Source organism: Sander lucioperca, chromosome 11, assembly GCF_008315115.2.
Source record: "Sander lucioperca isolate FBNREF2018 chromosome 11, SLUC_FBN_1.2, whole genome shotgun sequence".
Taxonomy (NCBI): Eukaryota; Metazoa; Chordata; class Actinopteri; order Perciformes; family Percidae; genus Sander; species Sander lucioperca.
Genome location: NC_050183.1, coordinates 7,372,112 through 7,397,798, shown reverse-complemented (window position 1 = coordinate 7,397,798; position 25,687 = coordinate 7,372,112). Strand labels below are relative to the sequence as shown.

Genomic DNA, 25,687 nt, shown 5'->3' with positions numbered 1-25,687 from the left:
GTGTGTCCTTTCATACATTAACGACCTTAAGCATGAAACGTGAAACATAGCTCTCTACTCGTTATAGATGAAAAGTACTCCGCAGTGCATTGAAACACATTAACACAAAGGGCCATTAAGGCAAGGCTATCATTTTGGTAGCATCTGCAAATATTTTGGAGCTTAAGAATCTCCCTCCAGAAGATATCATCTAATAGGACCGTGGCTAGTTCATTGAGTTTTTGGCCTGTGTCTGTGTCTTCACCACTCTACATGCCTCCTAGAGATAACTAAATGCAGGTATTCTGTCCATTTACAGGTGTGAAGTGCTTCCACACATCTGGAAGCCCTGGCTCTGAATTAACAAATAAATGAAAATGCATGATGACAATGAGCCATGATCTTAAGAGGAAACTAATGTACATACTTTATTTGTGTATCCCGCTTGTGTGTGCGTGTGTGCCTGCGTGTGTGTAAGATTGGTAGAGTGATAGTGATGCGTAGCTTAAATAATCTTAATAATGCACTGTTATTTTCCTTTCCTTTTGTGTGATGCAACCTGATTTCATAATTTGTCAAAATGTACCTTATCTGCCTGCTTTGAGAAATACCATTGTTTAAGCGTTCTTAACTTTGTTTAAAATGTGTGGGTTAAATGTTACTAAAAAGACCGATATATGGAAACCACAGACAAGCTGTAAAAAACAAAAACAAAAAAAAACTTCAATGTTCAAGTGAAGTGGTCTGACAACGTATGCTGCGGCCTTCGGCGCAGTGAGGAAAAACGTATGTGGTCATCCTTCATTTTTCTCAACAAGCAGTAAATTGGGTTAGGGTGCATTTTCTTCGCATGGTTTAGGCTCACTGCTCTGCTTAAAAAGGACAAAGAAGATGTGACTAAATACAAAACCAATTGGAGTGGTCACAGTGCTCCGATCTGCAGGGCATGAGTGCTCTTTTAATAGTTTGATGAGCATCAACATCCCAAGAAGTTTGAAGGTCCCAACACTTTATAATCTGCAGAGGCATTATGAAGCTTATCAGTGAACTCTGGTGGATGTTCACGTTACCCAAATAACAAAAAAGGGCCCCTGTGATATCTTGCAACGCAAGTAGTTTTAACATTATGTGCTGAGGTTTTGACTTCCATCTCTCATCATTTCTGCTGCCGAGGAACTTTGTTTGTGGTTCTCAAAATATTGGCACGGTGAAAAGAATTTGCACAAGTTACCTTTCAAAAAGAGTGAGTTCAAACTTTGTCCCCTGTAAGGATTAGACTTTAAAGGGGAACTATGCAGTTTTGTTTTTTTTTACTTAATTTACCTTAACTGAACAGCTTCGGAGTCATTGGAATGGTTATATGACTTTTTTTGGGTTGAATGGTGGTCGTCTCGCTTCCCCCTAGCGCCTGTGAGCAGAAAAACCACCCTTGCAACTTTGGGCCGCCGGCCTCAGTGTCAGAAGTATCGCGTGATATCAGGTCTTGCGACGTAACAAATTGCTTCACGGCACTGCATACATACACTGAGCCGGCAAAAAAGAAGCAGAAAGCATTGTCGGAGGAACAGAGAAAAAGGAAACGGCAGACTGACCGAGCGAGGAGTCAGACACGAGTAAACATCGGACCTGCGTTTTCAGAAAGGCAAGGACAGACAAACAGAAGTCTGCAAAAGATGCTGACCTGGCGTTCTTGCTGTTGCACTTGTAAGTATCTTACACCCCCCCACTGGCAGATTTGGCAGTTAGTGGTTATTACTTTTCACTGGGAGAGGTTTAGCTTGTCCACTCCTTCTACAGCAGGTCAATTAGAATCCAACCGAGTAGTGCACTCCACTAATGGAGCACACTAAAATCTTTGACCCTCCTGATTGCACTGTGTGTCCACTAACAGTATAATGGGCTAAGAGTGCTGAACTACTCATCTACTGTAAGTGTTGGCCATTAAAAGTTAGAGGGACCATATCTAAGTCAATATGATCTATGAGAGACTTAATAGCCACTCAGAATTCAGATTCATTCACAGTACAGCTCTTGGGTAGATGTAGTGGTAATTGATTTTTACAAATTGTAGTGCAGCAAAAATGTGCAGGATTTACTCCTTTGGTATTGCAAAAAAATTTAAGCTGTCCTTTTCAAGAAAGCTATAGGCATCTTACAACATCAGCAAAATGTTGCAAAGATTAGTATACGTACTGTAGATGTAGTAAAACCAACAGTTTGCATTTGTTTTATGTAAAAATCCAGTGGAAAGCAGCAGACTTAAAATAAACAACTACTCTCCTTCTGCATTGTTAATACACATCTACTCAGCAACAAAGTTCCTCCTCCCTCACAGATGAAATGGACGTGCTGCCATTTTCAGGAGTCAGCTCTTCTGTCTGCTCTCAGCATGGTCAAATTCCTTAAACACATTCGCAAAGACAAGGCTTCCTCAGCAATCTGCTTGGATGGCAAACCAGCTCAGCTCCTGCCCTCCGAGTTGTGCTGCTATATTGAACCAGTATCTGATTCACTGACCTTCTCGCTGCCTCATGCCTTGCTAATGTAATCTAGTGCTGCTGTTGCTGGCTCATGTCTCTCTGCCGGCAGCTCTCTCTCATTCTCTCTTTCCGCTTTTCTTCTCACGCATGCAAGCAGCAAGGCACACTCCCTCACACACACATTTGCAAACCTTCAGCTGGTCTCAGATTGTGTAGCTATATGTGTATCTGTTTTTTTAGTTTGTTGCTTTAACTTTTTACCCACTAGGGCAAGTTATCATTAGATTTCTTTTTCATACTCGTGCCGATATGATACCTGAGATTTGGTAGCGATACCAAAGTACTTTTCATTGAGAAAAAAACATTTATTGGGATATTTAACAGAAAAAGCTATAAACATTAGGTTATTGTAATGTGCACATAAGCACACTAACCTGCTTTTTTGGTGTTATACCTGATTTATGTCTTTTCTTCTCTTTCTCTGTGCTTCTTAATGATAAGAGATTTACAGGAAGGTCTTCAATGTTTGAGCAAATTCCACTTGAAATAAGACATCCCATCTGCTTTATATGTGGGTGACCAGCTGGTTTGTGGTTGTGATGCTAAATCTCTCACTCCCCTGCTCTCTCTCTCTCATTCCTGATTCACTGTGGAATCAGGGGAATATGTATCAACATTTTGCCTCAAGCTATCCAGCAGTCCAATCTATGAAATCAGGCTAAAGGTAGGCTACGCACTCGGTCCCAAAAAGCAGATCAGAGGATCAGAGCCATGCTGGATGTGGACATTGTAGGAATGAGGTAAGAGAGTGAGTGGAGTTGAAATAACAGGAAAAGGGGATAGGGTTGGGGGTTAAAGTGCAAAAGGGGGAAGAAAATCATAAATATTTGTTTGGCTAAATATGGCCATTTATCTCTCAAACATACTTAAGCATCTACATGGTTGAAAAGTAGCACACAGAGACACACACAGCACTGATTAGAAGCACACAGACATACCCTCCTACAGAATATTTAAGAGCGTGCACACACACACAAACACACACACCTAAGCAGGTGGAATTTAGCATGCATGGCTTCGCTTCCCTTAGCTGTGGCCACGGTTGCTAGGCTACAGGTGATTCCAGTCTTTGGAGGGGACCTGACATTAGGGAGAGCAAATTGACCACAGGAGGCTTTAATCTGCCGTGAAACAGCAGCTGGAGCTCACTCCCATACACGTGCCAGTAGTTCTGTAATTCAACATTTACTTCTATTATAAACACATTATACATCAATACATTCTACATATGACCCTTTCTTTATGCCTGTCCATCTTCTCCTTTCTCCCGCCCTCTCACACAGATACACACTCTGAGCTAGCAGGCATCCTCTTTGGGCCAGTATCCTGACTGTCATGGGACACCCTATTTTCCCAGGCCCAATAGGGAAGAGTCTCTTGGAACAACAGAGGTTACCTTTGTTAGGGTGTGTACATGTGTGTGAAGGTAAATATGAGTCTGATGTGTGTACCTGCTAGCATGCTAAGATGTTGAACAAACAATTAAATTAAACATTTCCTTATTTTCATATCTTTCATATCTATGATGTTGCAGTGTCGGATGTTCATATTAAATGTGGCCAAAGCTTCCAATAATGAGGTAAATGTATGTAAAAGTTACCCCACAGACAGTTCTGAACACTACGCTTCCAAAAGTTGTTTTATTCTTGGATTTCTTTATATGGTCATCTGCTCCAGGCACATTACGGCAGTGTTTACATTACATACACTCACCTAAAGGATTATTAGGAACACCTGTAAGATTTCACGTTAATGCAATTATCTAATCAACCAATCACATGGCAGCTGCTTCAATGCATTTAGGGGTGTTGTTCAGGTCTAGAAAATCTCCTGAACTCCAAACTTAATGTCAGAATGGGAACGAAAGGTGATCTAAGCAACTTTGAGCGTGGCATGGTTGTTGGTGCCAGTTACTGGGATTTTCACACACAACCATTTCTAGGGTTTACAAAGAATGGTCTGAAAAAGGAAAAACATCTGGTATGCGGTAGTCCTCTGGGCGAAAATGTCTTGTTGATGCTAGAGGTCAGAGGAGAATGGGCCGACTGATTCAAGTTGATAGAAGATCAACTTTGACTCAAATAACCACTCGTTACAACCGAGGTATGCAGCAAAGCATTTGTGAAGCCACAAAACGAACAACCTTGAGGCGGATGGGCTACACCAGCAGAAGACCCCACCGGGTACCACTCATCTCCACTAAAAATAGGAAAATGAGGATACAATTTGCACGAGCTCACCAAAATTGGACAGTTGAAGACTGTAAAAATGTTGCCTGGTCTGATGAGTCTCGATTTCTGTTGAGACATTCAGATGGTAGAGTCAGAATTTGGCGTAAACAGAATGAGAACATGGATCCGTCATGCCTTGTTACCACTGGGCAGGCTGGTGGTGGTGGTGTAATGGTGTGGGGAATGTTTTCTTGGCACACTTTAGGCCCCTTAGTACCAATTGGGCATCGTTTAAATGCCACAGCCTACCTGAGCATTGTTTCTGACCATGTCCATCCTTTTATGACCACCATGTACCCATCCTCTGATGGCTACTTCCAGCAGGATAATGCACCATGTCACAAAGCTCAAATCATTTCAAATTGGTTTCTTGAACATGACAATGAGTTCACTGTACTAAAATGGCCCCCACAGTCACCAGATCTCAACCCAATAGAACATCTTTGGGATGTGGTGGAACGGGAGCTTCGTGCCCTGGATGTGCATCCCACAAATCTCCATCAACTGCAAGATGCTATCCTATCAATATGGGCCAACATTTCTAAAGAATGTTTCCAGCACCTTGTTGAATCAATGCCACGATGAATTAAGGCAGTTCTGAAGGCGAAACAGGGTCAAACACAATATTAGTAGGGTGTTCCTAATAATCCTTTAGGTGAGTGTATACTGCTACATGTAGTTACATGCTAACGTTAACACAAGGTGAAACCTGTATTGGTTGCAGATGTTGACGGTACAGAAACGGCGAGAGAACAAATGCGGAAGACTCTAAAACACTAACCAATTAGGGCAGACCGGGACAGGCGCTACAACAGAGAGTCTCAGACAGAGGGTGATTACAGGTGCACCAGCAATGAGCAGTATGAGTGTGTCCAAAAAGTGTTATTAAACATTAAAGCATGTAGACATGTTCTAGTAGAAACACTATTTACTCCTGTTTGACTGATGTTTGCTACAAACTACAGTGCCCAGCTTTTTTAGGAAATGTATTAACCCTGTTTTTAAAGTTAAAGTATATAGTTGTGACCTGTTTTTAAAGAGAACTGTCTTTAGTATGAACAAATGGGTTTGGGGCTGAGAGCCAGAGTATTAAGAGACAGACTAAGACATTGTTTTGGTCTATTCCTGGGATTTGTTGAATAAAATACCAGCCTCTTAAGTGCACAGCATACAGCAGTGTGTTTGAGATAACTGTTTTAGTGTTGTGCAAGGCATCTTGGACAGGGTCAATCTATTCACTCATTTCAAAGTCCATCTAATTAAAATGGATGAAATGTCACAATAGTCACAGAGCTCTATCCCTCTGCTGCTCCAGACACAGACACCACTTTGATAATCTCTTTAACATATTCTTGCTCAAACTCTTGAATTTGCTGCAATTACCATGTATTTGACCATTTTCTCTATGCCTGCATTATCTAGAGGTCTCTCAAATGAAACTGTATTGCCATCAGATTTAATTGCCAGTGCAGATGATTCTGCTTTATGAGCAATAACCCATTCACCCCAGGGGTATATCAATCCTAATGCATCTATTAAAGTCTGTCTATGACATTATTATGATTAGTCACTTTGTTGTTCCCGGGCTGGACCAGTACAAAATCTGAATGAAGAAATATTGACATGATTATCTACTGTCACCGCACATTAATCAATGCTAATCTGCATTACTGTGATTTTAAATGTATTGGTGTGTCCTTTTTCAATGTTCTCACCTTGTTTTTGAGAAACAGATGGTGTCAAGCACTGTTAAATAATTATTCCTGAGAGGATGTCACTGTTTCTTTGATGCAGAAGCTTAATATACATAAACTGATGTCATTTGGCTTTCATGTCTGGGGATTTGCTGTAACTAAACAATTCAGCGTGTTGGCTGTAGCCAACCGCTGGAGACTCCATCCAGTGTTGGAGGAAATATTGTTATGTATGCCACGTTTCAAATAAGCACTTTAGTAACAGCTTCTTTAACTACAACCATTTTATATCCACAAACTGGACAACTACTATGTGGTAGGAAAATCCAAAATTCCTATATTGGCCTTTCACCTGCCAGAAAATAACTGGACTAACAACCCCACCAAGTGGTCAGGTGTGTCATGTCTATATCCAGACATCTGCTCATGCCTCATTTACTCTCCAAATAAATCTACGACAATTTATATTTAGTGATTAAAAATCTGGATAAACAGCGAGAAACTGAAAGTAGAGAATGAAGCAGTATATAGCAGCATTGATGGATAGCTAACCAGCAGAAAGTTTTGGTACTAAAGCTGACATTTAAGATGAAATTTATGTTTATAGTCATATCATCTTATCTCAAGGTAAGCATTTACTTTTACTAATGTTTTAAGCTTCACAATAATAATAGAAATGCACACTATGGTTGAGTTAGAAACTATACTACTTACTTTACATCCGGAAGATTCTCTTCTAAAGTATGTGAACTATCCTTCAGGTAATAAAACTACAACATGTATGACAGTGACATATTTACAGTCCTTTACAGGGAGAGGAAGAACATTTTTACAAGTATTACATTCCCATTTTAATCTCTCACATCTTCTCCTACAAAGAATAATAGAGTTTGATGCGTTCTCATGAATTATTCATTCAGGTGGTTATTCTGTTCACTTACTGTATATTTTATCATTTACTTTGGATGCTCATCTCATAAGGAATCTGCACTCCCAGCAGACTGAAGCACTACCTTCCTCTGTCTGGAAGCATACAGATAATTTATCGTCACAAAACTGAAGGATCTGTATGTGTCATCATGAAGGCAGAAGTTATTGGTTGTCCTGCATCATAGAATACTTAAGGACATTGTGCCCACATATAGAGAGGAATGTGTCCAGGTGTCTACATTTGTAGAAACCATTTATGACACAGATACAATTTTCCAGAATTTATATGGCAGGAAGTACTTTAAACATGTGGAATTAAAGAGGTTAAAACCAGACGTTAATCTCAGGTTTTACAGCAACACAAATAGTAAATGAAATTCAGAAAAGTGCCTCAAAAATATCCAAATTAAATCTGTGACTCCAACGCAGGATTTGGCTGACATTACCCTCATCAACTGTACATTGAGCCATTCACACCAAACCAGAGGCATCTTCAAGACTCCCTGAAGCACCTTAACACATAGCTGTTTATGAGCTGGCATATAGGTGCTCTTAAAAGTAGTTTTGCACATCCATAAAATTGGAGGGCAAGACGCATTAAAAACAGCAAAAGCCGAGATCCTGACTTTTAATCCCTAGTATGGGTCAAGCTCCAAAAACGCTGGATCCTACGTTTCCCATGATCCAATCAATTGCATCTTTTCATAAGACCCTCCCTGTCTGGTACTGTAAGCAGCTTTCAAACGCCAATGTACACAAATGATACATTGGTCACACAACATGGCCAATGTTAGGACTACTTTTTCTCCTTTTCCAGCTCTCAGCGAAGGCGGTCGCTTTTTTTTCTCCCTCTCCCTCCCAGGCCTACCCTGCTTGCTATCTTGTCTTGTGTTGTCTGTTGTTAACTTTTTAGAGACTCTCCCTGCAAGGCTCTACAAATACCTAAAAATCATGGAATTGATTAACTGGTCTCTCAACGCAATTGACACTGTATTCTTGAGGAGGAGCACTGGTTCGGGTGAGCCAGCATGTCCTGACGGGACGTTTGCTGCGGGGTATACGATGGACGGCTGGGAGAAATGGCGTGTCGTGTGTCTCTCTGCTCTTTCCGTGGAGGACGTTGAGGATATCTACCTATTTGGAACCATGATAACTGGAATGTTGCTGATTGGAGGATGCTTCGCTCTGGTTTATCGAAAAATTGGAAAGACTTTGGTAGCTGTCCAAAGCCCAAGGAAGCTGCCTGGCCTGACTGAAGCTGTCGAAAAAGCGATCAGTTCGCAAACTGGAACTATTAATCGCGTGATGGAAAACAGCATGGTAATGACCCGCGGCTTGGATACCATCATGAGGAAGGTCATGGATTTGGAAAGAAAAATTGACAAGTTGAACAGTTGAACAGTTGAACAATAGAATGTATGTCTAAATTAGAGCAGCCATTCATGTAGACAAAACAAATTTAATCTTTCGGCTCCCTTATCCTGAACGGCCTTGCCAAGGCCGTTTCTTGGAACAAACAGTCACCCTGTTGGGGCTCTGCAAGCGAGACTCTCTTGGTTCCTCCCCCGTCTTCCCCACTGCCTGCTGATTGTCGTATCGGTTCTGGACTGTTCAAGGGTGTCACCACGGCAACGTGCTGTGTTATCGCTATAACATTCTGCGGACTGGGACACTAGTGGGACTGCCAGGCTGTGCGTTTCTCAGCAGGCCAAACTCCCCAACCTACCCCCTCCCCAGTCCCACGCCTTCGCCGCTAAATGTGCAACTGTACATTTATGTTATGTTATGTTATGTTCAGCAGTGCAAATGTACTGCTTGTGTGCTATGTGCTGAGGTGTTTTTTCCTGTTCCCACACTGTTCTTATCTTTATGAGGATAGTCTGAGAGTTGCTTTTTTCCCCTCTCCTCGCCTTCATGTCATGCTGTATCTGTCCCTGCTATGTTATGTTATGTCTGTGATTATTATTATTATTCAGTCAACTAATAAGCAAAATACCAGTGCAACAGTGCAAATATACTGTTTGCGTGCTTTAAATGTGCTCCTGCGAGAGTTGTGTTGAATGTTTTGGATGTAAAGCGCTTTGAGCTGCACTCTATGTATGAAAGGCGCTATACAAATAAAGCTATGTTATGTTATGTTACTGTGAAACTGCTGCACATAGAGCTGTGATGACAGACCTCCTATATATTGCTGCCCACCACTGCTTCAGCACCTTGGACAGCACTACTTTACTCAGCGTCTCAACCAGACTGTATTTAAAAGATCCCAACACATGTAACAGACTGTCAAAGAGGAATCAAATACCAAACACTGAGCACCAGACTACAACAAGGTCTGACATGTAAACTGCAGTTTATGAAAGAGTGTACATATATAGAGATGAATGCAGAACAGAAATTATGTTTATAATATCTGCATATATAGCATCCCAAGCAGTGCAAACAGGCCAAACAAACCACTACCACTATGAACAATCACAGCACAGTTACAGTAATGAAATACAGGTTTAACCCTTAAATTAGTTTCTTCATTGACCTTTTGTGTGCAAGCTGATCTATCAAGTTCTAAAAAAAAGTCTGTCAACCGCCAGCAGAGAGATCCTGGGTCATGACACTCCCTCTGGACGTTGTTACATTATTTTGTGATAACAGCAATATGATGACAAAGCTACTGATGGTGGGTAAATGCATTATTCTCTTGCTACAGCTTGATTTTTCATGAGACAAGTGCAATAGATCATCAGTAAAATAACTTGTTTTTCGGTCAGACCTGGGTCCCACAGATTTCTCTGTCCTATTCTGAAATACTGCAAAGTCATGATGAAATGTTATTTTCCGGACTTTCTCAAATAGTTCCCCATGGTTTAGTATCTGCAGAAATGTTGTAATGCTGCTTCTGATGACCGGGTGGAAACTGACCACCCTTTTCTTTGCAGCTTCCCTCCAAACTCTTGCTACCTGGTGTGCTTGGAGCTCCTGCTGGCCAAGTCCCTTCCTGGTTTCTTTGCACTGCTGCTAAATAAATGTTAGTTTACTGTTTTGTTCTAACAAACTGATGTGATATGTGCCATGACAGATTTCAATCAAACAGCAACTTTAGAATGCCACTGCCAATTACACTTTTATTTTTTATAAAAAAGTTAATACTTATGTTTTGTTTTCCAGCGAACTTTCTGGAGTTACCTCGACACCACTTTTTATTTATGAAATAGTGTGGCTATTTGGCATTGTATTCTGGGTTGTAGATTAAGGACACAGCTGTAGTCTCTTTCTGTGCAAGTTATATTATACTTATTTTGTCTTGTACCATTTACAGTCTATGCTGACTGACACCAGGGAAGCGAAGTTTTCTTGACACAGATAGAATTGCATTATTTCTAGCTAAACATAAGGTTATAGTATTGTATATGAAAATACCAAAGATTATTTGGAGCAGATACTGTACATGACCAGAAACACGTCATAACCATCAGGTGATCATGCACTGATTAGCACAGTACCACACATCTTTCTGTAATATAACTGAAATCTGTGGATGGGAGATGCTGCAAGTTATTGACCTCCCTCCCTGCGAGTTCAATCTACATCCTCTGGCATATTCTCTTCTGCTGGTTTCTCCATCTGAATGAGATCAGCATCTTCATGACCTTATTACAGGCAGAGAGAAGGAACAGTTTGTGTTTGTGTTGTGACCATATGGCCCCATTAGTAGGGTAACGACCCCACAGTCCCTCCAGGACACACACATTTGTGTGTGTGAGCAGTGGTCGCAGGCCAAATGGTGCATGGAGAAGCATCATCTGTGTAAATGGCCACTGGGGGCAGTGTTAAGTGTCCTGGAGGGTCTCCAAGGTCAACACACACACACACACACACACACACACACACACACACACACACACACACACACACACACACACACCGCATCGTGCTGGCCATGCACTCATACACACACACACACCACACACGCTGGCCATGCACTCATACATAATATACTTGCACAAAAAACACACACTGTAAAGTCAAACAAAGGGCAACCTGGCAGGGGTCAAAGTCAAATAGATCGTTCCAGTCTGCCACAAAAACTGTGGGGCTCGGTCAGCAGAAAACAGAAAGCATCAGCTGTGGAGATGTTAGTGCTTGTCAGACGAGTCATTCTGAGCTGTAAACACAGAAGCAGAGGTCAGCCTGCCGCTTAAACCTCATGCTGTTGTTACTGAGGAGTCAAGCACTTGAGAAACTTTATCTGCCCTTCTCATATCAGCTTAATTAGAAGTAGTCTCACATTTAGTATTACTCACTATTTAGTGATGTCTGTGACGGTCTCTGATGCTGTATGCGCTTTTGTTTGTCTGGTCATGTTTGTTGTATGTATTTGTCCTTCAGTTTTGTCTGGCTATGCTTGAGGTTTTTTTTATCTTGGAAAAAGAGATCTTGATCCCAATGAGAGTACCTGATTAAATAGTATCACATGGCTGCGTATGTAGTATTTTCACTCAAGGTTCTACCTGTATAACCTACTAAACTAAAAATACAGAAATCACATGAAATGTAATATAATCATCATCAGAGAAATGCCACAACCTCTTCTGTAGAAAGGGGACTGGTATAGTCCTGTGGAGCGCAATTACTGGTACCCTTTTAAAGGAATTCTAAGTAATGTGAATCATCCAGCTCTGTTGTCCTGCCTCCTATCATTCAGTCGAACTACTAGCATCTATCTCAATTGGTTTTCTCAGTGTTTCTTTTATTGCCTTTCTGAAAAACTGAAAATGTTCCCGGGGATGAGTATTAAAGTTCACTCTTGACCTTGGAAAGTAGTTTGACAGCCATTTCTTTTCTTATTTATTTCCGGCTCCGGAAAAAGCTAGTACATGGACCTTGATGTAAATGGTAAATGGACTGCATTTATACAGCACCTTTCTACCTTACCGGACAAAGTGCTTTACAATTTGCCTTTCATTTCTCACATTCACGCACTGATTCATACAGTTCAGCATCTTGCTCAAGGACACCTCGACATGCTGACAGGAGGAGCCGGGGATCGAACCGCCAACCTTGTGACTGAAGGACGCCCAAAAATAGGATTATTTTTGTCAACTCTAAGCTAAATGAATATCCATTATCTATTACTGCCATGATGAAATTATTATTGTCATCATTATTTATTAGGCAACAACAACTTATCACATCAATCTTAGCCATTGTTATATGCTGGACAGTCTAAACTCCTACAAGTCTATGCTCAGCTCCTTCATCATTATTGTTGCAAGACAGCTTTCAGCACCATTAATAGCAATGTTACTAAGCAGTCAGCTATCCAGCTGCAGAGTGAGGAAGAATGAGCCATCTTTTGACTGTACTTTAGTTGTATTGAGTGATTGATTTAATGGAATTCACCTGCACACCATCAGAATAAGTTCTGTTGTAGGAACTTTTCACAAGGCTAATATTGACATGAAAGGGGAAATTCAACTTCATCTTGTGAAAACACTGGGAGGGAGACAACCACTGAAGACTGATTGCCAGCAACAAACACTGTCGTCAGTAGCTGAAGTGTGTAGACTTTTTTACAGTAACTGCAAACAGTAACTGACGCACAGAAAACAGTGACCCCTACTGAAAAAAGACACTGTAGTACTGTCCCTAGTACTGACTGACAAGTGCCTTCACAGGAACACATATCACAGCAATATCCAATTATCACCAAGGATGTCACAAAATTAAATTAACAATGAATTTGTGAGTTATCGCTTTAAGGAAGACATTTACAAAAGAAGTTTAGACAGAGTAACAGACAGTCAGGTATCCTGTGATTCCCTGACAGCTGTCTTCAACTGAAAGGCCTCTGTTGTTGGTGTCATCTTAATATCTCAGGGGCACAGACTAAGACTTCACAGAGCAATTCACGTTTGCTTACGTCATTCATTTTATTTTGTCAATTTTTCATTCAATAAAATTCTACATTTTCTGTGAATTCTTTCCCTGAGTGCTTTGGAGGTAAATAGTTGACCAGCTGGTCTGCATTTTTTGATGTTCATTTCCTCTTTCATACCAGTCTCTCTCTCCCCCACTCTCTCTCTCGTTATCTTTCCATCAAACCCTTCTGGGTACCAATTAGGGCTCAAAACTGCTGCAGTGTGTGTGTGTGTGTGTGTGTGTGTGTGTGCATACTGTAGGTATGTTTTCCTGCCTGCATCCTGGTATTTTTGCATGTGCCTCGCTGTGTGTGTGTGTGTGTGTGTGTGTGTGTGTGTGTGTGTGTGTGTGTGTGTGTGTGTGTGTGTGTGATAACGCCAGCTCAGACAACAAGCTATAGGCTACCTGTCAACATGCACTTCAATGCTCACCATCTGCTCACACTAGAACATGGTCTTCATTTACCCACCACTGTGTGTGTGTGTGTGTGTGTGTGTGTGTGTGTGTGTGTGTGTGTGTGTGTGTACGCTGCATCTGTACTGCTAACCAATAGGTTATTGTATACATGCCCCAGGTACCTTCTGATATCCCTGTGCTAATCAATAATTTGTTTATGTATTGGCGACAGTGCACATTAATCAACATTGACATTTAAACAAAATTCCTTTGTAAATGTGCCAAGGTTAGATCAACAGCTAATTTGCACCTGTGGTCCCAAATATCCCTTTTGTATTCAGTAATCAATAGTCCTTCAAAGCAAAGATTTTATGTCAATGAGGTTTTTAATTAGAAAAGGGTCAAGTAAACAAGAACCTGTGAGACAGTCAAAGTCATTCTGCCTGGAGTATTGTTGTAGGAAGGTCACAGGTGTGTAGATATCAGCTCAATTTAGAATAATGTGAAATGTACCACACAATAGTTTTCCACTTGAGTGAAAATGAAAAAAAAAAAATATTTGCCCTCTCTCCCCACATTGTGCCCTTCTCCCTCACATGCACACTTTCCACCACCCCTTGCTATCTTTTTCTGTATAATGTCATGCAGACATACATTGCCGGCAGCCTTCAGGCCATGGGGATTGAACACAGCCTATATTTATAGAGGGGGCGATCTGTTCAAACATATGTTCCCCTTAACAAAGTCATCAATGTCAAACCCTGCTCTCTAGGGCTCCACTAATGCTACATTTAGCTTTGCATGCATAACATTATCAGGCAGCTGGACCGAAAGTGTTGGAGTTGGAGTGAAAGCTAATAAGCTATTCTGTTGACACTTTGTGGGTCCCAATAATTACTTCAATAATAGGTGAAGTAGACTTTGGAGAATGTGTGTTTGTGTTGATGTGGTGAACTGGGACAGAATATATCCTGAAGACTGAAACAACTATTAGCCTGGACAAAATATTATTACCCCAGTGTGCACTAAATGGTTTCAATTTAATGTTGATACGCTGAGAGTACAGTATCACGTGCATGAAAAACTCAAGTCGGTTTTATTTTTCATACCTCAGTACAGTATGTTGGCTAAAACCGCGTAATGTCAGAACAAAGAGCAGTTATAACAGAAAAATGTAAATTTAAGGTATTGAAACATGGCGAAGGAGGACAGGGAGAGTTGAGAGTTATGTTGGTCTTTAGATTAATGCTGATTCCAGTTAGAGGTCGGAGCAGACCCTCTTGGCTCAGGCTGCAAAGATTCACTATAACATTATTCTGGATCTCCTTGAGAAGGTCCAGAAGGATCCGGACTGCCAAGCTGAAGGTCTGGAAGCATTTAAACACGTAAAACCAGCACACAAACCGATGCTTCCATTTGTAATCCACCAACCAAAAATAAGTGCAAGCTAGGACTCTACCTGATGCTGTGTTCAAGGATGCTCCAACATCAATTTTCTGATGGAGTAAAATACATGTGAGTTATAGTATTGACTATACAGATCCCAGGAATGACCTGGGGAGGAGGAAAAACTTTTACTGCTCAGAGAGCAGAAGAGCCTTGAGATGAAGGTTCAGCTCAAGGCAGAGGAGTTGGAAAAACTCCCTTAAGTTCCAAAAAGTAACTGTGGAAATTTCCGAGATGTCTCAGCAGAAGAATAGATTGCTCAGAAGAGCAGGATCAAGGCTGTCCTGAGTCACAATGAAAATCAGATGAGCAGAAAGACCTTTCACAGTACGACAAGAGTCCCTCCCTCCTTAGGGCCATAGCTTACACATGTGGCCCAGTTTCTGGACTGCCAACACCTCTAGCAGGTCGAACTGAGATACAAGATAGAGTAGGGGTGGGAATTACCAGAGGCCTCACGATACGATATCACGATACTTATGTCACAATACGATATTACTGCAATTTTAAACATATTGCAATATTCTGCAATATATTGCAATTTATTACCTTTTTTCCAACTTCAAATATTTCCAAATTTCAAATGATGTCCCCAAAAGGAAACGTTGTCAACTGTGTTTGTTCATCTCACTTTGATTTTATTGCTGCAAAATTGTATTGTCAAGCAGACAAACTGACCAACACATATATAATAATAGATTCATACTTGGCGTCTGTGTATCGATACAGTATTGCCACAGAAAATATCGCGATACTATGCTTAAATGATTTTTTTCCCGACCCCTAAGATAGATGTGGGAAATTCTGCTAAGCCAGTGGACAGAGGAGTTATTGGATAACCCAGAGAACTACATACACTGTTACCATGCAAAGGTTAGTGCTGAGGTGAAGGAGAACGACAGAAATGTCCATATTTACTGATGTAGAAATGGAAATAAGACATTTCAGAGGTTCAGACATTTCCTAATGAAACAGCTGGATGTTTTCTTTTTTCAGACGCTGAGCAGAATCATCACAGCCCTGACAAAGAGGGAGGATCAAATAGTCAATTTCATAAAATGAATGTGAATGAATGTGTTTATTCTGTCCACTTTTGACAACAGATGGCTTTTTTGTATCATTAAATGACAGGTGAAGTTGATGGAGAAAGTTCTTTCCTTAGGTGCAGAGCTTTTACCAGCATGCATCTAATCCCTGCTAATAGCACTCTCACTCTCGTCTCTTTTACTTCAAGCACTTAAGTGAAACTACTTCCATATTCCCATGTGAGGACTCCTCTGTTAAAGAGCTGATGCTTTCATTCTGTCTGTCTTACATTTTTCGTCCATTGCTCCATTTTCCCTGCATTAATACAGCTACCCTCAATATCATATGATAGAAAGTATGAAGTCAAAATGTCCCTGCGTACTTTGCAGTGAGTGCCTGCTGCTTCTGCTACAGAGTACAGCTGTGGAGACGGCGCAGGCAGCGGTTGGCTCTTTCTGAGCAACCAGCTAAAAAAAAACTGATTTCAACTTTTTTTAGTGGGAAAAGGGAGTTTCTTTACATCTTTTCTCTCTGAGGCCACACAGAGCAATAATATAAAACGTCACAACTTTGAAAGCTCTGTATATCAACATAACACCCACAGCCCACAGTCCTTGCTAAAACCTATGTATCAGCATCCAAACACTTGATGACCAGATTCTTTCCAAGGACTCTTGCTCAGTCTCTCACTCTTTTCCCCCCGAGCTTCAGTTCAACTATCCAGGCAAGATCACGCTGAGCAAGGGCCACTTTCTGCCTCGCGTGCCCTATGGCAGCGCCATGTATTATGTACGCATCTCTCTGTGGATAATGTGCTCAAAAAATGCCCCCTGCCTGCCCTTGTTATTGGAAACCCTCTTACGATGAATAATGACAGACATCAGGGTGCCAAATGTCCCGTGCAGGACACCATAGGCATTTCTCTGCTAACAGGAGGGGAACAACATCTGTTTGGCTGCTGAACGCAACGCTGATTCATCAGTCTTACAAACACACCTCGTGTCTTAAAGTCGCAGTCAGCTGTTTCAGAAATGCACTGAGGGATGAGTTTCATACAATGTCAATCAAATGGCATAAACACTGGCACTTATGGTTAATCCAATCCTAAATAATCATAAATAACAGCGAACGTATGATGGTAAATGACAGGAGAAAGGCGTCGTGATGCTCTCACGCTGCTCGATTGATGACTGTACCTTTAATCATGACTTGGCTCTGGTCTATGACTACTCTGAAGGACACTCAGCCTGATGCAAATTCCCCCATGAGGGGAGAAAATTGCAGACATTTCATTTTAATGCCTCTGCACTCATCAAATTTAGAACTTGCTCAAAGTTTGCAGTGATGCTGAGAGTGGAGGTGGAGAGGGTTTCGTGTGACCCATAATGGAGGAACATAAGAGACATAGAAGAGCGGGCTCTTTTTTCACTGTAAGCCTCTTTTTGTCATCTTGAAGTATCCTCGAGGATTAATATCGGCCTTTTTAGACTGTAACCTCCTTTGCCCGCTTCATTTTGTTTACCCCCGCCTCAGGTCAGGTCATATCACATGTGTTAGGGAGACGGGCTAAGTCGAGCGTACAGTCTGCATGTTAACAGATTCATTGCCCCAACACCTCCTCAGTGGAAGTCATTTTCACAAGCCTCATTTTGAATGAAGGCATTTAATACAAGTCAAAAGTGCGAGAGGATTTCATTTCGTATTCCTGAATACATCTGGAGGGGAAGGATTGTGGAGGGAAGAACTGACATATGAATGGAGAGGAGAAAATGTATGCCTCGAGGAAATAGACTGGGGAGAGAGCGGGCACGTAGAAAGAGAGCTGGGGGATATGGGGGTGCAAATAAGCATAAGTCATTTGGAGTAGCCTTCCCTGTTTCAAAGTAACAACCTCTCCTGTTTGACAGGTAATGATATTTCCCTCTTAAACACCCTTACCTTCCACTTTCTGTGTCTGACGAGGGTTCACTACAATAGAAACCTACAAAGATTTAGTGGCGAATCAAACAATAACTACTAAATAATGGAGGGAAAGGGAACTTTTAAGTTATCTTACCAACAATGTCCACAGGCAGAAAAATGTTCTCAAAATAAAAATTAAAAAGAACCCACAAACAATACCATCCCTGTCTACTAGAAACTATGTCCATACAGTCTGCAACATGGGGCAGGATGTGTCAAACTAGGGCCTTAAACTGGATAGGTGCAAAACTGGATCTGTGATTTGTCACATCACTTATTGGGACTCGTGGTAAATAAAAGAAATGTGCCTTGCAATTTGGCTGGCAACAAGTCAGTTTCTACTTAAAGTGTCTAGTCGAAACCCAACTTCACCTTTGTCATTGTGCTGCAGTGCCTTGTTACTTGGCCTAAAAAACTTTAGCTTCAACCATGGAGGCTCCACCAATAAGTTTATCTCAGCCTCAAGAGGCAGCGCTACTTCTGAAAAATGTTTCTATATAAAAGGCTACTGCTGCCTCTTGTGCTCATTTAATCCCAGCAAACACTAGATGGATAGATGTGGGGAAGATAGTCGGCACCAAATTGGAAAAATCCTGTATTGTCTTTTTTTCTCTCTTTTTGTTGCTCTCTCTTTCCATCAGAAAGTCTTGATGCCGTGTCTCTCTTCTCTCTGTCTCCTTCCATCTCAGTTTCCGTCTGTCTCCCCCCTCAGGCCGAGATGCCCCTGTCCAGGGAACAGACTGTTTATGAGCATCCCCACTGGGAACCCACTGATGAATGTCACTGTCTGCAGTGAAATTAAACATTTAGAGAGTCCTTGGAAAGGGCTCAGGGACAACAGTAAGCTAGCATATCCTCGGGTTCTCTCCTTTTTTGTTGTCTTTTCATGTTTTGTAATTAAGACAGGGCTTAACAGAACATCAGCGTCCACCAGGGCTGGCTTGCATTTCCTTGCCCTCTTCCTGAGTTTTGTCATGTTCAAGGAGAGAGCAAGGAAGAGACCGGCTGGACAGGGACTGTGAGCCAACTGCTTCCTACTTTTGAACAAAACTCATTGACAATGCTGCGTTAGTTATTTCAGTTTCCTCCTTTTTCCATTCATCCTGGAAATGGCTTTTGTTTAGTATCTCTCACCCACGCCCTTTTATTTAATGCATTTGCATCACAAAGAATAAAACACATCTTCATAGGCGGCTCTTTTTCTGTTGTCTACAGACTGAGTATTAGACTAATGGTCTAGGAATGTTTCCTTGTTCTGAGCTGCAGCTGCATCCCAGCACCCACAGCAGCCATTTATTGGCTCAGTCTGTGTCTGGCTTTTATGGCCACCTAACTTAAAGAGGCCCTTTTCTAGAATTACTGCACATTGAGGTGTGGCAGAGGCAGAATGAGAGCTCTCGGGCGTTTTAGGGGACAGGTGTTTTATTTTCTGTGTGTGCATGTGCACACGCACAAGTCTTGTCATAGTGTGTGTGTGTGTGTGTGTGTGTGTGTGTGTGTGTGTGTGTGTGTCTTGCCTGTTTGTGTGCATCCTGCGTGGTCTGTTAAAGGCCTGACAGAGGTAATCACTCAGTGAGATGGAGGGACGAAGCAGCTTTAAACGCAGACTCTGTTTTAGGCTTCACTGCATAACCAAATAACGCTCTGTGTGTCGCAGAGGCTAATAAGGCGTGTTCCCTTTCCGAGCAGCTCAAGGGGAAAATAGCCTTCCTGCCTTGAAAAAAAAAAAAAAAAAAAACTACTTTTACGAGATACAGACTTTTCTTTTTTTCTCTCTAAGCTGACAAATAAATTGCATGCATTTTAATGTTTTTTCTTCCTCTCCGTGCTGTCGGGAGTTGAAATGACACATTTCACTGCCCCTGCAATGTCTTCATATGGGTATTTATCAGCCCCGGTGACTCCTGGCTGTGTTAATAATCCCATAGCACTGGTGTAATGGATTCAGCCAAACCCCTGCTTTATCCCAGGTATCCTCCCTTTCTCCTGCTAAATCCACAGATTATTACAGAAAATACTTTTTCTCTCTTATACTTGTTCTGTCAAATTAGCTCTTTTAGCATCCCGGCCCTTTAGAGGAATTACAGGACTTATTTGGTTTTTGCTGAATGCAGGATAATCACCAGTTCACTGTGGGGTTTTAGAAACATAGCTCAATCTATCTCCCTTATTTTCTTGTCTAGCTCACTGAGCTTGAAGTCTTTCATTTTTACAGATAGATTTGATGACTATAGGCTAAGAGAAGGTTGCATTGTTCAACTTCATATGGGTGAAATGGTGTCTTTACTGTTTTTATCTTTTATTTGTAAATTATATCTTTTATTTGTAAATTATTTTGTGAGGAACCTTACTGTTATATACTGTACATAGCACGGCATCATATTGTATAGTAGACTGCAATATGTAGTGTCGAACATAGAGAGATGGAAATTATGAGTCTGATCATTCATGATTCACAATTCACTTTGGATTTTTTCATGTCTGACATTAAAACTGACAAATGTTAAACATAAACCTTGCTAAAATGTTATTTCTATTTACTTTTCTCTAGATACTGTAAATGGGGCATTCTGTCTGTCTGCCGTTTGTCTGCGCATATATCTTTCCACTTTCACATAAACTTGCTCGTTCCTTTTCAGTCACATTCTATCTTTTCCTCCCCTATCTATCCATCAATCAATGCATTCATTTATCTCTGTATAGCAGTTTCTGATGACTAGCATCCAGCACAATGCCTTGTTCAGGCAGGCAAGGTCTATGGATGCGTGATGGAGTGCTCTGCTCAGCAACCTGGCAGCGACGTGAACAAATTGATTTTCTGACAGATTAAAAAGATTAAACCAGCCATAAAAACAAGCAGGAAAGTGCTTAATGGACCATATGTGCACAATAAGCTTTCATATGTATTCTTTCCCAGCTTCTCCTCAGGCCATCCATCTTATTTACACTGACAGGTCACAGGGCACGCTAACGTGACTGTCATGACGGCTAGAGCATATCCTTCATGCGATTTTGCAAAAGTTGGGCATATCCTCAAATATCAACGGTACACAAAGCTGCAGGTAAATGCATATTTCACGTGTTTTTCTCTGTGTCCTGTCAGTTAAATGAAACAATCTTTCTGGTTACAACACATTTCAATCTTGCTGGTGCTATGTAGCAGAACCACATTGTAATGCCAGTTCATGCATTAACAAGTTAAATTAAAGGGTAATTTCGTTTTTTCTTTTTCAACCTGGACCCTATTTTCCCATGCAATGGTGTCTAAGTGACTTTGAATTGGTCCAGTATTGAGCGAGAACGCTGTAAACGGAATTGACCATTAACGTTACCTTGCAGCTTGTTTCACCACTGCTGACTGCAGCGGTCTTGCTTAATACTGGACCAATTTCAAAGATTTTTGTTCCCATCAGTCACTTAAGACACAAGAACATGGGAAAATAGGGTCCAAGTTGAAAACAAAAACAAAGCTACCCTTTATGTTGTTTGTGGTATGCATGCTAGAGGTGCTCAGTACATGTAGTAACACATCTGTAACATATAAACATCAAACTAACTATGCTGAATCACCATTGTCAGTGACAGAATCCAAAACTTTTAGTGGTGGAGCTCCCCTCGCTGGTGACTGAGAGCACCGTTCAGTACATTACTTCCTTGTTAAAGCTTGTTAAAAAGAACCACAGAAACATTCATAACGTGATTACTGTCACAGATAAGTGGCTGCTGAGCTATTCATCTTAAAGTGCTTGTATAGGCCTAGTTTTGTACTGAACTGAACAGCTTGAATTTAAGTTTACTCACTGCTGTACGTAATGAAGTGTATTTAAACAAAACAATTCAAATCAGCAAAGTCATTTGTAATTTAGACCTCTAATACAGGCCTTCACTTATCATTTTAAGAGACCTTTGCATTAGGGCTAACAATTACTGATCAATATTAACATTTCACAAATGGATCAATTCAGCAAAATCTTAACTGATAAGCCACCGACAAAATTTCTAGATTCAATAGCAAAATGAGCCCTGAATGCGTGGACTTTCTCGTAGTTTGAGGTCACACAATGTCCAAAACAATGTGCTGAGATCATCAACATCAACCCAATTAAACGTCCCGTAAGTGTGACTGTCTGCAGATTCCTATTATTGGTTTGCTTGCAAGTTTATACACAAAAGCAGAACAGTGAAAATGTGTTTAAAGTTTTTCTTCAGTACAAAAACAAAGCTCTCCATCGAGCAAGTCGCACTGTTATGGTAGCAAAAAAGTCAGGGGTAAAGGCATTTGGGTTTTCACTTTTCAGAAGAAAAAAAACAATGTAAAGCAACAGTACACAATCATATCAGTACACTTGAATGTAAATTTGAACTAATGAAAAATATATTCATGTCTCATATAGGTCTATCCCCAAACTGATTACACTAATGACTGCTGCTTCTTTCCGCCAGTCCTCCCTCCAGTGCATCACAACAGCAAATCTAGATGTTGGTCCGTTGTTATCACAACTAGCATTAGTTCCTGCACTTCCTGTCAGTTTCTTCACAACAAATGCCTCCCACAGTTGGTATAATTTTGTATGTGAAGCAGATGCAGGAAGTGCTCAGTGTAACAGTAGCTTCACACACTTTTGTAACAGCTCTGATAGCATTAAAAAAAAGGGGGGGATCAGAAAACTGTAAAGCTGCTATTGATACCTGTGTAAGAATGGGAAGATGCATAAAACAGCCTTTGCTATCATTTTGCTTCTCATTTTGTCAAAATAGTGAAAGAATTAAGAATGGATTACAATGTGAAAAGCACGCAATGTGATGTAAAAATACACATACATATACGTAAAACACCAAGTACAACACTGCTCAACTCAAGCTTGTTTGATGAAGTTCAGCAAAGTAGCCAAAGTCTTGGATGGGTTCATTTTTGGTCAGCAAAGATGAACTAATACTTGGCTCAGGCTCTGACTATGACCTGTGTCTGAGGATGTAATTAACCAGCAATTAGTCGGGCCCAGAGTCAGAATCCCTCATGATTGAGTTCACATTAAGTCTGCACAAGTCAAAGGGATTCTGGAGTTCAACCCGACGATATTCACTTTTAGGGTCAGAAAAGAAAGAAAGAATGCAATATCATTTTTAAACAAATTTCTTTAAATTCCCCAGTTTCCTTGATGCTATTGGTCAAGTACATTCGATTCAAATACAGCACATGGATTATACCAAAGCTTTCCTCCTGAATGGAAATTTAGGCTTTAGATTCTGTGATCTTCTGAACCTCTGAGCTGATTTTGGACTTAAGACAGAATGGACACAAATATCAGCAGGAACCACAACTATAAACTGTTAAACCTCACAATTTATGCACTATTATCTGTGGCCGTTTAATCACTGGCTTTACTCTGAAAACACACTGGATAAACAGCTCTCTTGGCTATTTTCTGTAATTGGACCATCAAACATCAGTGCTGCAACAACATTGCAGAAACATGAAGCACAGTTTCTTTGACAAAGCAAGCTGAGAAGCACAATGTGACACTGTTAGCTTTGAAGCTGAGGCTTATGGGAGCTTTGGGAGATGATGTCTCCTCCTGTTTTTCCAGTATGTGCATGGAGATAAACAAGATGAGGAACACAAGTTTGTGGGGCATTTGTTTCAAATTATTGTACTTTTTATGCAAAAACTACAACCTCAACTGTATCCATCTGTACCCAGTCAACAAACACTCCATGCTAACACTTAGCATACAATATGTCAAGTGAACTAGTATCTCAAATGTGCAAAAACTAAAACACACAAAAGCTCTGCAGTTAAATTGCAAACCAATTTCTAATAATAAATTATCATAAGTAAGTATTTTGTTTATGAAACATTCACCCCCTGTTGACTTGAAAGAGGACTCACATTTGGTCTTAGACTGAATCATCACCACTTAGACAAGAGATGAACTGAAAAAAAAGTTTCATGGGAATTTTTTTACTGCACCATTTAAAAATGTTTCTTCTATATTTTAATTTGTCCACATGGTACCAGCTATATGCACCATAAGAGAACCCACTACTTAAAATGTTAGGATTTTAGACTTTCTTGGTAACAAAGAAATGATACGCACATGTAATCTAAAGTTACTCTGGCATTTAGGTTTTACAAGACTATATGAAAAAGTGTTCATGCTTATATGTAGCAATTTAGAGCATGGTGAGAAAGTCACAGTTTACTAGTAAGTCAATACTTAGGATACGATTCGTTCATCAGTGGGACATCAGTCAGAACAGGCAAATAAATCCAAAAGGTGTTCAGAGGGGTAAAAGTTAGGGAACAGATGGAGGGAAACCAAGTGAAAAAGTTGAGACGTGCCAGCAACAAAGCAACACAGACACTCTTACAGATAAACAAAGGAAACAGGACTTTATACACTGTCTGTTAATGACCAATTGAGATCAGGTGTGTAGGCAGGTGACTAATCAGGTGACAGCAAAGGAGGGAGAACAGTGAGGGCAACTAGTGGAGAGGTGAGGCATGACAGGGACTGGAACGTTACATAAGACATGTTGGTGCAAACACAGGAAGGAAAGTCTGAGGGTGAAGAGGTAGATGACAGAAACAGAAAGCTCTTCTCATTTCTCTATTTTGTGTCTCCTCTCTCATCCGTCCTCCTGTCTGTGACCCGGAAATCGATCTCAGCACGCCATCTTGAAGGATGTCTCAATTCCTAAAATGCGTCTCGAAGAGAGAGGGGGCTTGCCAGGGGAGCTATGAGCAAGACACACAGGTGGTGTATCCTTTGCAGAAGTCTTTTTGGTACCTGTGACATTAGAAGAGGTGTGACACACAGCTGGAATATACAAACCATGGAAGCTGTGCCACACATTATATTTAATTGATGTTGCTTTAAAAATGATCTCATTTTGTGAAATGCCTGTTGTCTCGACTCCTCTCTCCTTGTGTATCTTCCTAGCCTCTTCCGCTCTCATCTCAGGTGAGAGGGACTGAGACGCGAGGAGAGGAGGCGAGTAAAGGAAACGAGGATGTACAAACTGAGAATTGAGAAGAGGGGAGAGCCTCAGCTAATGTTTGTGTATATAAAATATGACAATGTTGACTGTGTTTCAACTTCAACAGTTTATGTATACATTTCCAAAGGAGTCTCTGCACACTTTACAGATTAAATACAAACATGAGACACAAACATATGGGTATTCACATGTGCACACAGATAGGCAAGTCACTGTTCTAATCATCAATACAATAATAACAAAACTGAAGTTACTAGTTGTCAGGTAGTCTGACTTGAAGTCTCTTGAATCAACAGTAAGTAAAGTGTAAAGCACATAAATGACTATTCAGAGTAATAAGAAGTCATCTCAAGCCTTGTAGATCAGAGGGAGTATTTGGAAATTGGCTCTGGTTTGTATTGGTATCTGACACAAAGAAATCCATATAGGTAGAATATGACTGTATGGGTTGGCCAGCAAAAAGTGCATGACAATAATAATTTCTAGATGTACAGAAAAATGTAAATGTAAAGGGCTGTATTTATATAGCGCTTTTCTAGTCTCAACAACTACTCAAAGCGCT

General features: G+C 40.8%; 1 protein-coding gene across 2 annotated transcripts in view; it reads right to left on the bottom strand.

Annotated features, from left to right (window-relative positions):
• agbl4 (ATP/GTP binding protein-like 4) overlaps nucleotides 1-24,479 on the bottom strand; it is a 461,627-nt gene extending 437,148 nt beyond the window's left edge. The window contains exons 1-2 of one of the 2 annotated variants that reach the window (XM_036007246.1): nucleotides 24,346-24,479; nucleotides 23,987-24,057 (exon numbers count right to left, since the gene is read on the bottom strand). In XM_036007246.1, the coding sequence (XP_035863139.1) occupies nucleotides 23,987-24,035 (49 nt within the window). In that variant the 5' untranslated portion in view covers nucleotides 24,036-24,057; nucleotides 24,346-24,479. Of the gene's footprint in view, nucleotides 1-23,986; nucleotides 24,058-24,345 lie in introns of those variants that run through there. The other variant, XM_031307356.2, reaches the window with a different exon arrangement.
• Nucleotides 24,480-25,687: the final 1,208 nt, after the last annotated feature.